The 17,409-nt window shown below is 34.7% G+C and overlaps 1 protein-coding gene across 2 annotated transcripts; it reads right to left on the bottom strand.

Annotated features, from left to right (window-relative positions):
• Positions 1 to 1,583: 1,583 nt before the first annotated feature.
• LOC128190198 (sodium- and chloride-dependent glycine transporter 1-like) lies at positions 1,584 to 11,103 on the bottom strand. 2 transcript variants are annotated; one of them, XM_052862145.1, is made up of 13 exons: positions 10,825 to 11,103; positions 9,196 to 9,373; positions 8,927 to 9,058; positions 8,648 to 8,830; positions 6,710 to 6,839; positions 6,460 to 6,592; positions 5,501 to 5,864; positions 5,264 to 5,376; positions 4,931 to 5,065; positions 4,436 to 4,535; positions 4,101 to 4,201; positions 3,789 to 3,950; positions 1,584 to 3,631 (listed from the first exon to the last, which is right to left on the bottom strand). In XM_052862145.1, the coding sequence occupies exons 1-13, from the start codon at positions 10,954 to 10,956 to the stop codon at positions 3,416 to 3,418; spliced, it is 2,079 nt and encodes a 692-aa protein (XP_052718105.1). In that variant the 5' UTR covers positions 10,957 to 11,103; the 3' UTR covers positions 1,584 to 3,415. The 2 variants fall into 2 exon arrangements, with proteins under 2 accessions (XP_052718105.1, XP_052718112.1); XM_052862152.1 differs by lacking the exon at positions 10,825 to 11,103 and adding an exon at positions 9,562 to 10,064.
• Between the last annotated feature and the right edge of the window lie 6,306 nt (positions 11,104 to 17,409).

A 17,409-nucleotide genomic window follows, 5' to 3' on the forward strand; every position in this document is an offset into this window, starting at 1 on the left:
GAACGAAGAAACGGAAATATTGATCGAAGTTGTTAAAGCAAGTACACTAGATTGCAATTATGACACATTTTTCATTTAACTCGTAAAAAAGATAAACATTTGTTTGAAATGGGACTCCAAATAATGCACATTTATTATAGTCAACATATTTTTAAAAGTTTATTCTCATATTTCTAAAATTTCTTAAATTTCACCCAGTGGTATGGCTTGAGGTATTTGATGAAGGAGTGTTCATTTTTTATAGAACATAAATTTTATATGAAAAAGTGGCCATGACTTTGACAGACCCATTGATAGATGCTGACCCTGCGTCCATCTAATGTAACGGTCATTTTCACGGTTCGTTGAAAAAGTCGAGGTGTACCAAATCAACCAGGAACCGGTGGGAAATGACCGGGTCAACACCATAAAGGTTATTTACAAACACAAGCGTATCTCATTTCATCTTCACAAAAATGTATTATTTCTGACGTAGGCATAAAATTTTAGCTTAAAGGGGCCTGCTTATCAACCTTGAAGGACAGTTACACCTATTTTACACACGTGTAATCAATCTTACTGTTTGACTGTATACCTGGGTTCAGTGAGAACGAAAATTTCCATTCATGTTATTTCAGTCTTTCTCACGGCGCTCATTTAAGAAATAGTTCTAACCTTTTTTAATTGGACAATTTCACAAGCTGTGAGTGGGTGCACCACATGCATGTAGTATGTGTTAAATCTAGTTTGTACTGGATTTTTCCTGCAAAAGCTTGATTGAAACAAGATATGTATGTTTTCCCTGGGTCCAGACTTCCCAGTTAATTTTCTTATGGTTTCCAGTTAAAACGTACTTTTTATAAAACTTCCGTTTTCATAGAACTCAAGTTTAACACCTCACATCCCTACACGTTTTAAGTCCTTTATGTAACTTCCGTAAGACATAACAAGTGACTTATGCGTGTGATTCATTTTTTTCCATTTTTTTTTTCTTCAAATTTGTTAACAATTGTTGTTCACAGCTTTCTGATAAAAATATCAACGGGAATCATCTTATGACTAAGATAATTAAAAAAGTTGAAAGAAAATTTTAAAAACCCACTAAAGAATTAATAGAAATGTAGAATATATCATCAATTAACGATTGTTTTCATAACAACGATGACGTAAGCGCAAGACCCCGCCCCTTTTTTTTTTATTATATATAAATCCATGTTACAGATAGTTACGCACGTATAAAAAAAATCATTGATGATTGATATTTAAATTATATGTATATAATGCCAAATAAATCTGTATTTCTATTCAAACGTTGTTTTGTTGATATTGGGTTCGACGTTTGTAATGGGTTGCGTCACTGGAATTGTTTGTTGAAATAGGGCAAATATCAAATACCGATGGATCTTTCACGTGATCTTTCATTACAGAACAGGGTATTTAAAAACCTGTTCAATTATGACATATCTGTATTAATCAAAGATGGAAAATAAGGGTTACCCAACAAAAGCCACAATATTCAATCGAGTGTTTCTAGGTTGCCATTGGGCGGTCAAAACTTTGATCAGTTCGTACTTGCATTGAAAAAGAAAACAAAAAAAACATCGTCGGTTTTATCGAAATTTTTAATCAATATTTCTTTTTATTTTCACAGCTCAACATATTACCTCATTTTACTATTGCAACAATTTTCACCACACAAGAAATTAAACTAGATATGGCAATTTAAGAAAAAAGCGGCATACAAATCAAACTGTTCAAATGTAAATTGCTTTGACGAACACATCACGCGTTTAAAAAAACTTAACAAACACCACACATTGGCTTGATATGGAAAGATTGAGATTCTAATAAATTCTCGTAAAAGTGACAGTTTCTTTACATGGTCATGAAAAGTCATGATATACCTTTTCAAAAAATAAATTAACATACAATGCAATTTTCAAAAACATTGGTCAGACTTCAAATACAATGTGTATTTCAAGCACGGTTTTTGTTATTTAAAATGGCAGCAATAGATTAAAAGCAAAATGACTAAAAAAATTTCAACGAAAACTTTACCGAGGAAGACAAACTGAAAATGATTTTTTTTCCTATACACACATGTACTATAATAGCACAATGCACATCATGAAAGTAGTCCAAAGTAATAATACACATTCTAAAAAGTCTGAATGAATGTAAAAAAAAAAGAGGGTAAATTTCTCACAAAACTAATATATAAATAAATAAATTTCGAATGTTAACGTAAATAGTTGTTTTAAATGCATATCACACTACACCCAAGTATGGATAACCCTCTATATAGTACCGTGCGATTAGTTGACTAGACTATAGGCAAAAAACCATCGAATCACTCCGCGACTCCTGGGATTATCACGGCCCAAAGAGTCATAAAGACCGAGTGAAGCTAAACAGAGGAAGTTACCCAACTTGACCAAAATAGTCCCTGAGTTGGTAGCAACTAGAAAGACTAATATGACTAGAAGCAACGAAGATGTATACTTTTAAAATAAAACATTTCAAGTTACGCTACACCGATATTTAAAACTGAATTATAAATTTGGGCTTTATGCTAAAATAAATGAATTAAAAATTTAAAATTGATCAGCGAATGTATATAAATAAAAATTGAAATTAAGTTCTTTTTTAGATCCATTAATACACAAGACAAAAGCCAACAACAGGATCAGCCTTCGTCATAACTGACATTCATATATGTATAAATCACGTTGCAATCTAGGTACATATGTGCATGTAAAACAGTGACTCGTTAAAAAATGTTTTCCATTGCTCTTAGGCAGTCTGCAGATGATACGATATGATATTGTATGATAGTATGTTGCATGGAAGATGAATTCATGAATATCGTCATTTAATGCTTCGTGATGATTTAAATTGATATAATACCCCTCACAGCTTAACATGTTGAGAACCTAACACATCTACTGTAAAATTTGCCAGCGTTTTTCTTTGTGCCAAAATATTGAATGAAAAAAATTCTCATTTGGGGAATGTGCGAAATGCCAACAATTTCTGACGTCTATAAACTACCGGTATATAAAACAGCGCTAAACCGAATAAAAACTTTTTTTCAGTGAAGTTACTTTCTACTTTCTAAAGCATGGAGGTTTTAAAGCCAGTAAACTAAAGTGTTTTCACATCTACTGCTAGAGAAAAATCGGCATCACAAGTATAAAGGGAGTTTCCACTCCGTTTGGAGGGAGGTGTTCCCTCCTTTAAAAAGGAGGTGTTCCCTCCGTTGAAAGGGAGTTTCTCCTCCATTGGGAGGGAAGTGATCCCTCCGTTGAAAGGGGGACTTTCCCTCCGTGTCGGAGGCAGGCAGGCATTTCCTCCAGTTGGGAGGGTGACATTCCCTTTACTGAGGCGAAAATTCCCTTCACGAACATGTAGTACAGTTTACGGCAATTAGAACAGTTTACGGCAGTTCTCTTGTGTTAAGAGTGTTGGAAGAACTGAAGGGAAAGTCTGACAAGGTTGTGTTGGTTGTCATGTTGGAAATGTTACTGCTCATGAGCTTGGCAAACGCACTGCGATCTGACTTATAGGTAACCCCACTGTCTCTGTATTCAAACTTCTTGTTGGCTTCTGAAGGTCCCCATGACTTCAGAGGTTTTACACCTTCACGTAATAGCTGGAAACAGAAGAAAAATGAATAAGCTAAAAACACACTTGGATTTAGAAAATCGTACATTTGATGTAATCCTTACCAAAATTCTTTCTATACATGTATTTTAATTTGTATCTGAAGTAAGGGTAGAGTCTCATAAATATGAATAAATCATATTCACCTTCCATCCGCCGTCCGAGCAATATCTGAGCAGGAACCATACGGGAATGACAACGATTGGAAATGCAACTATAAGCCATCCAAGAGATTTTGCCCAATCTGAATATGTCTGACCATCAAGTTCGGGTTCGGTGTACATAATAATATTCATCAAGACCGTTATCTGAAAAAAGATCATCGACCTTATAGAATATTACCAATGTTTTCCTGGCAGTGGTTCAAAGCAGCATCAGTTACAGTATTGATTTTTTTGGTTCTCGTTATCAATGCGAATGGAAAGCATCACTTTGTTTACAAACAAACGCAAACTTACCCCAATAACCAGAAGAGAAACAAATTTCCAACATATCTCCCAGTATTTTGTTGGCCTTTTCCCCAGCATGGCGAATATGTTATCAGAGAATCTGTTATATCCTAGAAGAGAAAAAAAGGTTATCAACCTTCTCCAAGAAGTATTCTACATAGTTCGAGAAACAAACATCCTAATAATTCATCATATCATGTTATATATCTGAATTGCGGTGAGGAAAAATAATTAGATCGTTTTCACTTCGCTTTGAAATTTTATTTAAAAAAAAAATAAAATGTACAATTTTCGAAAAGAATAAACTTTTAAACAAAACAATTCCATCATAATAAATTACTCACCGTATATCCAACTGATTGCCACGAGTTCAAAAAGCCCAACGATTAGAAGAGGAAAGCCTCCAACGCTGAAGTCAACTAGGTTCAACAGGTATATACCTCCCTGTAAAACAGAAGTATAAAACGATTTAAATTGATGATTTGTCTTTACTTGATATTTTATTTATGGATTGTTAATTTGCGTTTTCATCATCTGTTGCACTCAAAGAAAAACATGTTTTTTCATGCAAACAATTGTAGAATGTTTTATGACTTTAAAATATTCGATAGTTTTAAAGAACTAAATGTCAGTTTAATCCGTAGGTTTGTATTTGTTTTTAAAGAAAATCTTTAATCTCCTGAGCTTAGGAAATTGTTTACAATGTCCTGTAATCCTAATCGGACAAACATTCATGGGACAACCGGATATTACGTCACACCTTACTTAACAATTGTAAGATCGTGCTGATGCATACTTATTGAATTTACTTAATCCTTAAGAACTAAGTCCGGTTTTACCTTGCAAACCATAGGAAGTCCCAGCAAGAAGCAAATAGCTGTGAAAACGGAGCGGAAGATGATGTTAGCCCTCCTTGGCTGAATCTGTGGGAACACATCCGTTAGGGCGCTCAGCACACACTCAACGATGGAAAACTAAATCAAATCAAATCAACACCATATAGATGAAAACACTCGTTGAAATGAAGGATGTTTTATAAAAACTCTTACAATATGTTGTATCTTAGTATTTTTTTTATCCCAATAATTTTTAAAAAAATATATTTTTCAATTAAATTTTGAATTAGTTCGTAAGTCATAATATTTACTGAGCAATTATCAATTATACCGCACCTCAGAGCCAAAGCCAAGCGTTGCCATCATGATAAAGAAGAGAATGGACCACAAAGGAGCTATGGGCATACGTGTCAGAGCTTCTGGATAGACAATAAAAGCCAAACCGGGACCTAAAACAACAAATGAGCAAAGGTTAATGTTACAAGTCTAGAAATGCTAGGTACTGGTTATCTGGTAAATGTTTGCTAAATTTTTATCACTTTTGGTACAAGTGTCGTTTGTACGGATGCTAACCTCCATCTGCAACTTCGGAAACTGGTACATTCTTTTCATTGGCCATGAAACCCAATATAGAGAATATTACAAAACCGGCAAAGACGCTGGTCCCGCAGTTGATGACGCAGACAATGACGGCGTCCTTGTAGCAATTGTTTTTGAATTTGTTGTAACTGGACATGGCAATCAGACCTCCCGAGCACGCACTGAGTGAGTAAAAAATCTGTGTACAGGCATCACTCCACACACGGGGTTCCAGGAGTTTGTTGAAGTCCGGCTTCAGGTAGTAGATAATCCCGTCGACCGCCCCTGGGAGTGTGACCCCCCTGAACATCAGAACGATCAGCATCAGGTACGGGAAAATAGCGGTAAAGTACACCACCTGTCAATGATAATTGAATAATATTTATTTCATATATATTTCAGCAAATAAGAGCTTTATTTCATGATTAATAATTCACATGTGCCAGTAACGACTTCAATTCACCATTTATTTAAATAATGGTTCAAGTTTCTATAATTTCATTTTATAAAATATCTGTTATTTTGCAGTTGTGTTATTTGATACTGATTTCTGATACGGCATTATTTCAAAATACTGCACAGAAGACGGAAGTCGGCCTCTATACGTTGTTCTATTTGCATATAGAAAACTTTTGTTCAGTTATAAAATGTAGAAAAGGAGCAATAAATATCAAATGCTTCAGAAAAAATATCGAGCCCTGTGGCGAAAACCTTGGCTTATGAGGAGGCATCAAGGGTCACTGAACTCTGTACGACATCGCAAAACTCATTCTAAGGTTACCATATGTCAAGCTTTAACAGGTATTAAACTCTCTGCTACCGAAGCATCAATATGGCAAAGTGCCACATAATCTAGCGGGGAGGGGGTGGGTAAACATGGTCAATTAAATGAGCGAAGGTTAATTAACTCGTACAGATAAATCAATGACGATCAGTGGCCGCGGATCACGCACCTTGCCAAGAGACTGAATCCCCTTCAGAAGTACTAGGTACACCGTCACCCATGATGCCAGAAGTGTTAGAGCCAGATATGGCTGAACACCTCCAATCTCATCCAGTCCCGAGGATTTTCCAAGAACATGGTTGCTAAAAAAGGGAAAAAGCACACACAAATAAATCAATGGTTCAAGTGTTTAATGGGAACTCAGCGAATATATAGCGGTGTTTGTTGTAGTTGTGAAGGGGGTATCGACTGGCACTTACTTGTAGTATTCCTCGCTGGGGGTCGTTATCAGACTGTGGTGGATAATGGGAGAATAGGTAGAATTGTGGGTGAACGTTGTGTTGACTACATAAGTTGCGTTCCATGAAGTCGAATTGTACGTTCCATTTCCTGAAAATATTGAAGTTCCGTTCTTAATTTTTTTTTCCCATTAAAATGAAAATATAGTTGACAATGGAAGGCATACAAAAAAAACCCAATGGCAAGATTCAAGAGAAAAGCATAATTATCTATATTGCGGCCATCTTCGCTAGCCAAGGGGTTTTGGTCCTCTCCGCTCCCGTTTATAGGGAGTGGAGTGGACCGAAAACCCTTGGCTATAGCGAAGATATATTGCGGCATGAAATAACCAACTTGAAATATTAGCACAAAGGGGATGGGCACTTTCTTTCTTCTGCCTCTTTGCAATAGAAGACATTAAAAGGATTTATAATGCTTAATTGGGGTAATTGCATAATAATAATAATTGAGTCATAATTTGAATGCAAGAGCAGGTCCAACTTAACACACAAGTCTATTGTCTATTCTCTGTTATGCACTAACAGGGTTTAGGCAATGTTTATGTTTACATGTACAAACGCTTTATATTTTGGTAAAAATCTAGTTAGAACATTTTTTTTTAATTACAATGTAACGATCTCTGCTGTTTTTCACATCTCATTTAGTATTTAGATTTTAGAAAGCTACAAATCGACAAATGGTATTCAAATTTCGGTTGGTTGGCATTAGAAATACTTTTATTTTTAAATCATTATCATTTAAAAAATTGAAAGATAAATTTGAAAACCTAAGGGATAAACAAGACGGGGAATACCTCCGTCACTACAAAAGTTACAGTGAGTCAGATCTTGCATGGAAAAACCCAATCGGCATACAGGCTCTTCACTTAGACACTTAGGCACAATACTTATACACAAAACTTTCTACGAAGTTAATCATGTTATTCAATACACATTCAACAGTAAGATTTACATATATCAAAAACATATATCAAAAAAGTCTTTTTATATTTTTAACCAGTTCTTTATTTACCATGTGAATAAATTGAAAAATGAATTAATTATTTATATATAATATGCAATTATTTGAAGAAATGAATTTTTGCCTTTTTTGAAAATGTCTGAAAATTGGTTCTAAACAAAGCGTATCAAAACTCTCAAATATCTTATCACATCTGATTAAGCAACCCTCTGGACAAAGGATGTTTACTATTTTCGCGCCAAATTCTATGATTCCATTGTACCACTTCCTACAGCACACTTTAACAGTGTGATGTGGCTGGGATTAATTAGGCCGGTTATATAGTGCTCTACTCAGAAGCTTGACCGAAGGGAAAATTTTACAACAGCGCGGCGCCTCTCCTCTCTAATGTCGCTGATTGCATGTTCGCGTTCTATTGATTTTCAGGTCTGCAATTTTATGCATTTGCTCCAAATCAGTCGACGACTAGCATCAAAGACAGAAAAAGATTGTCTGTTCAAAGTTGCTTTAAAGAATTTATAACCTGGGTTTGCATGATTCATCGGCATGTGTGAAGCAGTGCGGGATCTGAGGAGAGTTATGACACTACCTTATTGAATAAACATTTTCCAGATGCCGAAAGTTATAATTAGCATGCAATGCACAGTTAACTCAAGAAAACTTACACAGGTTGGAAAAAAAGAGTTACAGAAAGTTTTGTTTAATTTTAAATTTAGCCCACGGAAAATATCGTTTAGTGCGTTGCCATGACAACTCGGATAACTGAGATAAGGCGAACATCGTATGATGTAGAGGTTCGCAAGCTACTTGATAAATGTCAGCTTCCATGGATGTTGAGATACAAGATCAATCGCCTACTATATAGTAGACTGTATGATAAAACACACATCATTCATAATTATATGAAGTTGCTGAACTTAATTAAACGATTATTGTACCTAAAGCGCTCGGCGGCTGGTAATTGTACTCTCGACAGCTGGGCGTGTTCCATTCGTTGTTGCAATGCTTCCATGGTAGTTCGGACGTGAAAGAGGCGAACAGGTAGAACAGGACATGGGCTATGATGACGTTATAGTACAGTCCAATCAGCCAGGAAACAATGACCATAGCATACCCAACACCTGTCAAAGGCAATCAGAAAGAGTGAAAAGAAAAGTATTGAACTCAACAATCTTTTGTTATATCACTAGAGAAAAAACACCGATGTTTGTGTTTACCTTTAAACAGAGGGTTAATCCTCCAGATAGAGATTGGTCCCAAACTTGCGTACTGTCCAAGGACCACCTCCATATAAAATAGGGGCAATCCCACCAATGCCAGCATAATGGTGTAAGGAATGAGAAAAGCGCCTGTAAATAATGCCCAAACCTTTAAAAGGTTATCGTTACAATAAATCACTATCATATCAAAAGGCAATCCCATTGCATATCAATGTTTGACGACAACACTTAAGAATTGGGAAAGAAAGAAATTTATTTCGAAATACCTCCTCCATTTTTGTAGCAAAGGTAAGGAAATCGCCAAACGTTTCCCAAGCCAACTGCATAACCAATACAGGTTAGGAGAAATTCTAATTTCCCGCCCCATTGAGCGCGGTCATCTTCTACACTTCCGGAACTCTCGGTACTTCTCTGGCTGACGTCATCTCCTTCCGCAATTTCTTTCTGTTAAGGAAGATAACATAAACAAATTACTGCAGAAAAAATCCAGGTTATTATATAAAAATTAATAAAAGAGTGTTACAAACACTTAAGCATACAATCATACTCTTCATCTAAATAATTTCTAATTTCAATGACATTCTATTGGTCACAAGTTGATTACGTCATAAACATGTTTTGTTTTTGATTACCACTCTATAAAGTCGGATGTCCCCCTGACTTCCTAACATTTTCGCATTCTTTCTGAGAAAATGTCGATCCCGAAATATTTTACATTGTAGTCGCACAAGATAAATAAACAGAGGGCTCTTTCTCCTGCAGCAAGCATGTAAAACTTGATAATCTTCTAGTAATCTGCCTCAGTCTATAGATTGCATAATGTAAAAGATCGATTAAGTTATTCTTGCACTATCCAGTTTGTTCTATTGGCAATGTTAGCGTCATCAAAAAGGTTATTTCAGACTTTTACTCTGCCAGACAGTGTACTTCATCTCATTACGAATTTTGCTCGTTTGATCTTGGTAAAACCAGATCATACTGGGAAAAGTCCTTACAGACAATCGATAATTCAGATAATTTTCCTGGCGGAAGAATATTTAAAATATTCAGCCAACAATATTGTCACAAATTTCGATTTGAAATGAGCAACATTTTGAATATTCTAACATCTACCACAAGCGTTGCGAGAACTTTCTCTACCAATTGCTATTCTCCTTTCAAGGAGCGATATCTGTGTTATTTTAGTAGTTCTGACGCACATTGGCAGACGCTGTATCGATTCTGTTCATCATCACAAAGCCCGGTGTTTGCGCTAAAACGCTTTATTGATCAAAGTAAAGTCACGTGTTTTAGGGAAACACGTAAAATAAACAATAATAACAATGTTTCTAATGGACCATTTCAGCTCCGCTATCATTCCTATCCCATTTTCTTTGAATGAAATAAATTAATCAAGAAAAAGAAATTACACTTCTGAGGCACACGTGTACATGTGTACACTCTTGTTACCAAAAATTTCCCCCCAACTTATAACTTCCGCGGGAGCCAATGGGCAGGTCAATGTAATTTTGGGCGCGAAATAAGTTGTTAAGAGGATCGCTCTTTTGTGAAAATTAAACAAAGGATCGGAAGCTTACAAGTATCTGCGTGTCAGGATTTAAATGTATTCTTTCGAATCTCTTTCAAGAGTAAATAAACATTGCATCATGGCAAAAGGCGCGTGGGTTTTACACACTAAAACCTAGGTTTCTGATATCGTATTTACAGAATGATTACAAACAAACTCAAGAAAATATTTCCTCATCAAAATAAAAACGTATTCTAACCAGTATTTTGACGGTACTTTGTTATTGTTTTTTGTTTTTGTTTACTTTTATGAAGTATCAATTAAATGAAAATTTGAAATATATAAATGAATAAGTTATATACTAAAAATTAATTCATAAACTACTCACAATAGCCACAACTTGAACTTCATCCGCATCCTCATCAAACATGTATTCCGATTCCGAGCCATCTGCGGATGTAATCCGACATGTGGGTTCTATAGCGCCCTGATCGGCAGATGGATCGATTATCTCTCTCATTTCTGGAGATTAATGTAGTCAAATACAATTTCTGTACTTATTCTCCGTGAAAATTATCTTTTAAATGATACGATAATTGATATTGTTTTTAAGTTATTTGGGGGATTTGGACGTTTCTTCCTCCCAGACGAATCTCACAATGTTTTACAAACGGAAATTTACTATTCTATATGTCCCGTGTGTAACCTTTGACCTACACAACGATTGGTTGAAAGATTTCATTCATTAAATGCAATCGGAATACTTCGTACAATTCCGTTGTATATGTTTCAATCGCAACTTCTCGGGCCTTTCCGGCAAGCTCGGAAAAACACCTCGAATGTATTAACATCACCGGATGTTAGAATTTTATACAAAATGGAGTCGCTTCCCATTAAAATAAGTATCGGTTAGACAGTCTTGTGTGTCGCTTCTTTGTTATATTTTAGTGTATATTGTTTACTTTAATGAAGTATACCTCACATCTCAACAGATTGTAAAATGTGTTGTATTTACATCAAGTTTTATAAAAAGGGGGGTTGTCATGGACGCCTTGGTAATACATTCGAGGTGTTTTTCCGAGCTTGCCGGAAAGGCCCGAGAAGTTGCGATTGGTATATGTTTATTCACGGAAGTTTTCTGTTCTCGGTATATACCAGTATTATCTGCCCAATTCTGATTATGGAAACATGCATTCATTAACACCCATCAACAATGAATCTAAGGAAAGGTGATGTCAATATTTGAATCGCTGATTGATAACAACCGAAGACCAAATACCATAGTAGAGGGTCAGAGGGTGCAGGGGGTGGAGTTTGCTGTCAATTTTAATACACTACATAGCCCCCTACACCCTCTCCCCTACTTCATATGTCCTTCCCTCTCAAAAGCTGCTTATAATAATAAAAACATAAAATTCTTAATCCTCACAATGTCAGGGGTCCTCAGTTTACTCGTGGCCGTCAGGACCCCTGACATTGTGAGGATGAAAATTATTATCAGTTTATATTTATAGTCAGCGTGTCAGTGGGTTATTTATTTATTTTTGGGAGTTTCAGTTTCAACTGATTTTCTCGAAAATATGGCTACCAGACGCTACGAAAGTGTATAAACTTGATCTGTTGTTTGACAGTTTGAAGCTGTTCAGTAAGTTTCATATCATTCCTCAAACGAATAACGAAATAGTGTGTAAAACTCAAGTGAGACAGACAGACGGACAGTCTGACGGACGGACTGACTGGCGGACGCAGAGAAAAGCTATAGCTAGTCCTCTGCGGTGAAACCGCCCGGTAGGGGGGCTATGATAATGTCAAGGAACAATAAATGTATGTACCATACAATTAAAAATTACTGTAACGGTATTTAGATACATTTATGACCTTGAGATTATGGAAATTGTATCTACCACGAAAAGAGAAAATTCAAGTCACATATATAACAAGAATGAAAGGACTTTCATAATTAGAAAAAATATATGTATCTTTTGATATTTGATTACATGTAGCTATATATGTACAGTAAGCAGCAATATTTTTTAAAATTCTTGATTTTAATTGTGAAAATATATAGTAATGTTGGATGCAAAGTATGATAAATTTTAAATGTCAAAAGTGAGTGGCCATCTATTTGGCTTGAGCAAACAATTAATTGAAAGAAAAATTTCAATGTCTATGGTGGCATATCTCTGCCCCTTGTGTGCAAGTTATTTTTCTATCAAATATGTCGACATTCAAGATAAATATGTTGACATGCAAAATAGTTATGTCAACATGCAACATAACTATGTTGACGTGCAAGAAAATTGCAATTATATAAGAATTATAAAGAACCCCCAAAAATCTCAAATATCGCCCACATGTGACTTCCAAGATGCTAGATGCTACTTATTTACTAATACTAAGTATGTCGACATGCAACTTAGTTATGCTCACACGCTACTTATTTATGTCGACATGCAACTTAGTTATGTTCATATGCTGCTTATTATTATGCTTGTTAATATGCTGTTTCATGTTTACATAAATACGTTGCATGTAGACATATATAAGTAGCATCCACCATCTTGGATGTCACATGTTGGCGATATATTTAAGATTTTTTTTTTTGATTTTTTTTATAATTCTCGTTTGATTGCAATTTTCTTGCACGTTAACATAGTTATGTTGCATGTTGACATACATGTAACTATCTTGCATGTCGACATATTTATCTTGCATGTTGACATATTTGATGGAAAAATAACTTGCACAGTGACACAAGGGGCAGAGGTATGTCACCATAAATAGCAGTATAATCAATAGTCACTCAACACTATTTAAGAGGAGATAACTCGTACATTCTATCTGTAGGTCACAAACTGCATTTTATTTATTTTTTATCATTTTTTTAAAAGATCGAATAAATTTTTTAAATTCATATATTCAACAAACAAATTGTAAAATTATTATTATAATATTTTATCAATAAAATTTAATTTAACATCAGTAGAAAAGATAAGATATAAAGAAATTATCATAAAATATTAAAACACATCAGTAAATGACTAGAGACTTTGATTATAAATCGTATGATCCTTTAATTCATTCACAGTACACGTTTCTGTTGCACGTAATAGACGGCACGCTTTTCAAATATCTCTAGAAGGTGACTGCAAAGTTGCTTAACTTTCAGATTAAAATAGTAAATACAGTTGAATATCCGGACAGGTAGATAACTTTATATGTGGATACCTGCCGAACAGAAATGCTTCATTTTTATTTTATTAAAGGCTCACGGGCATATCCGAGTGCCGTAATTTTGCATACTTAGTGTCTTGATTGATTTATTCATAATTGCAAGTAAAATTATACATATTCCATTATCATTCATTATATGGTGGCATATCTCTGCCCCTTGTGTGTAAGTTATTTTTCTATCAAATATGTCAACATGTAAGATAAATATGTTGACATGCAAGATAGTTATGTCAACATGCAACATTATAATTATTTTAACATGCAAGAACAATGCAATATAAAAAACCCGGAATTATAAAAAAAAATCTCAAATATCGCTCACATGTGACATCCGAGATGCTATATGCTACTTATTAATGTCGACATGCAACTTATTAAATGTTAAAATGCGAGATAAATATGTTCACATGCAACTTCTTTATGTCATTATGCAACTTCTTTATGATAACATGCGACTTCTTTATGTCGACATGCAACTTCTTTAGGTCGACATGCAACTTAATTATGTTAATATGTAAAAAAAATGTTGACATGCAACATATTTATGTCGACATGCAACTTTATTAGTTATGTTGACATGCAACTTATAAGTTGCATGTCAACATATTTATCTCGCTTGTGAACAACACTAAGTTGCATGTTGATATATATAAGTAGCATGTAACATAAATAAGTTGCATGTCGACATAAATAAGTAGCATGTGAACATAACTAAGTTGCATGTTGGCATAAATAAGTAGCATCTAACATCTTGGTTGTCACATAAGGCGATATTTGAGATTTTTTTTGGTTATTTCAGATAATTTCCAGATTTTTTAAAGGAATTTTCGTTGATTATTAATTGGCGAAGCTTGATTGAGAAAAAAAAAACAAATTGGTAATCTTCAAGTACCAATGATGTTTAAAATTAAACAAAAGACAGTACTCTTCCGATTTCTAGGTATTAAAGCCCAAAAAATCGAGTCTATTATTTTAATATAGTAGTATAGATGCAAGCATATATAAGATAAGAGATTTTCTGTTTATTACTTGTCGTGATCTCTGTTCAAAAATGCCATATGCAGAGACTTTTTAGTCCAAATTTTGGGTTTTAACACTGAATGTTTTTCAATTAATATTTTATGCAATTCTAAATTGGTTTTTACATTACATGAATTTGCTTGAATATATGCAGGACAATTGCTAGGTAGGAAATCGACAAAAATTGACAGATGTAATATGATGTGAAGAAATTGACGAAAGATATTTAATTTAGATATATCGTGGTCATAATTTTGGAATAATTGTTTAAAACCAAATGAATGTTAATTTATTTTTATAACACTCGATGGAATTAAAATTGTTATTTTAAACTAATATATCCCTTTTTTTTTTTTTAAAAATCTGATCTTACATGTGCATGTATTGCATTATCAATACCGGGATCTCATTTTCACGAATCGTGCATCCGTTGATTCGTAACTCAGATAATGTACTCGGTTTGTTCACCGGATTTGCACAATTCAAGATAAAACGTATAGAAGTCAGGAAAACAGAAATTCCTATCTGTCATAACTATATCAGTCATTGCTGACAAGGGACATTTTATATGAACAGAGAGAGAGAGAGAGAGAGAGAGAGAGAGAGAGAGAGAGAGAGAGAGAGAGAGATATTTTCATGTACACGCAGTTTTCTGCAGAATGACAAAATCGGTGCATTAATAAGCACCATGTATTGTTATAATTTCCAAAGAAATTGAGGTTTTGTCTGTTATACCAAACTATTTTTGGAACACCTGTTTTATTTTCATCTTGATGTCATTGTTTATTTTCACCTTTTGTGTCTTGTTTTGCTGCGTGCTGGCAGCTGCATCATGTCTAGTTGTTGTTGTTTAGTTGTTTGAAGACAGCAAAAATGTTTATTATTCGACTAATTCTTTATCATTGCTGACATCTGAACAATGCATGCACCTCGGCTAGCTGTCCATACTAGACGAATCTACAATAGAACTAAACACTGCTTCTAATTAGAGAACGCATTCACTTCCAACTAAAAAAAAATATTTGGGAAGAATGAGAGGGGATATTGTCATACATGTATACCGTTGGAAATCCACGACCAGCTTAGTAGGTATACACTTGCTGTCCATGGACCAACTCGCTTAATTTTTCTCGTTCTAATGAATATTTCATTTCCTATTCCAGTTGGTTTCCATTTGTGAAGGGAATCCCAAGAATCGCTACACTGCATGCATATTTTCTTTTCATTATCTTGGTTTTAACCCCCCCCCCCCCCCCAAAAAAAAAGAAACCCCCTCCCCATAATAAAATTCTCTCATTTTCTCGTATCTCAAATGCATTAAAATATGCAAGAAATAAACTTACCAGTTAAAATTATTTAATCAAGTATTAGATTGGTCGATCGTGCTTGTGTACCCAGCGATTGGGATAGATCAGACCAGCCGACCAGAATTATCACCTCATAATATTCAAATGCAAAGAATGATTCCTTATAACTTCTATTTATATATTTTTCGGCAAATACAGATTAAAAATTAAATATTGATATTTTTAGTATATCTATATTCCCTAATATTATGCAAACCCTGCTTGACTACCAACCAATCGCAACTTCTCAGGCCTTTCCGGCAGGCTCGTAAAAACCCGAGAAGTTGCGATTGACGACCCAACAGAACGGCATTTGCGTCATTGACACAGTGTATTGAACCACACGTTGCTAAAATTATCACAGAGAAAGACACTGGACAAGTTAAAAAAAAAAAATAAACCCAAAATTCAAATAGGCCTATGCCAGCTATGCATACAGTGGCATTTTGGTTTACAAGATAGTTTTTCTGTAAAAGGCAAGACAAAAAAGATCAAAGAACATATACATTTATTTACATAGAGTATGATTCCCTCTACTTCTTACGGAAACTTAAGTTATAGTTAGCTCTATAGAACAAGAGGCACAGGGGCCACATCGCTCACCTCTGCAACAATAGCTTTAACTCTGATCAAATTAGCATTACAGTATCAAAATCAAAATATCTTGACAACTATTAAAGTACACACATTTTGCTCAAGAAATCTAAAAATTCTGCTGATCGAATTCCACATATTTAGTGGTAAATACCAAGTCCTTTTGTTGTTGTACCTGTAAGAAGATTTTCTCTATTCTTATATACCCCCCCCTTGTGGCCCCGCTTTTTTTTTTAGGAAATCATGGTTTGATCAAACTTTAATCTGCACAACCTGTGCTTTCACAAAAGTTACTGCTTTTTGGACTGAAAACTTTCCCAGAATATTTTTAAAGATTTTAAATTCTCTATACATTTCTTTGTAAAAATTCACCCCCCCCCCCATTGTGGCCCCACCCTACCCCCGGGGACCATGATTTAAACAAATTTGAATCTACACTATTTTAGGATGCCTCCACACAAGTTTGAGCTTTTCTGGTTAAATAGTTTTCAAGAATAAGATTTTAAAGATTTTCTCTATATATTCCTATGTTAAGCTTGACCACCCCCCTCCCCCGTTGTGGCCCCATCCTAACCTCGGAGACCATAAGAAGATTTTTTTAAAATAACAACATATTTTCAATAATTTTAAATTATTTCCCCTTTAAAGAGGGTGAGACGCTTCATTTGAACAAACTTGAATTCCCTTCACCTAGTGATGCTTTGCGCCAAATTTGGTTAAAATTTGCGCAGTGGTTCTGAAGAAGAATATGAAAATGTGAAAGGTTTACAAAAACGACA

The sequence above is a fragment of the Crassostrea angulata genome, chromosome 1 (assembly GCF_025612915.1).
Source record: "Crassostrea angulata isolate pt1a10 chromosome 1, ASM2561291v2, whole genome shotgun sequence".
Classification (NCBI taxonomy): Eukaryota; Metazoa; Mollusca; class Bivalvia; order Ostreida; family Ostreidae; genus Magallana; species Magallana angulata.

Bases quoted from the DNA above. Each gene is read 5' to 3' on its own strand.
- LOC128190198 (XM_052862145.1), bottom strand. From the start codon at position 10,956: ATGAGAGAGATAATCGATCCATCTGCCGATCAGGGCGCTATAGAACCC. The intron at 9,374-10,824 runs GTGAGTAGTTTA...CTTCCTTAACAG, and splicing joins AAGTTCAAGTTGTGGCTATT to AAAGAAATTGCGGAAGGAGA. The intron at 5,865-6,459 runs GTGCGTGATCCG...TATCATTGACAG, and splicing joins GGATTCAGTCTCTTGGCAAG to GTGGTGTACTTTACCGCTAT.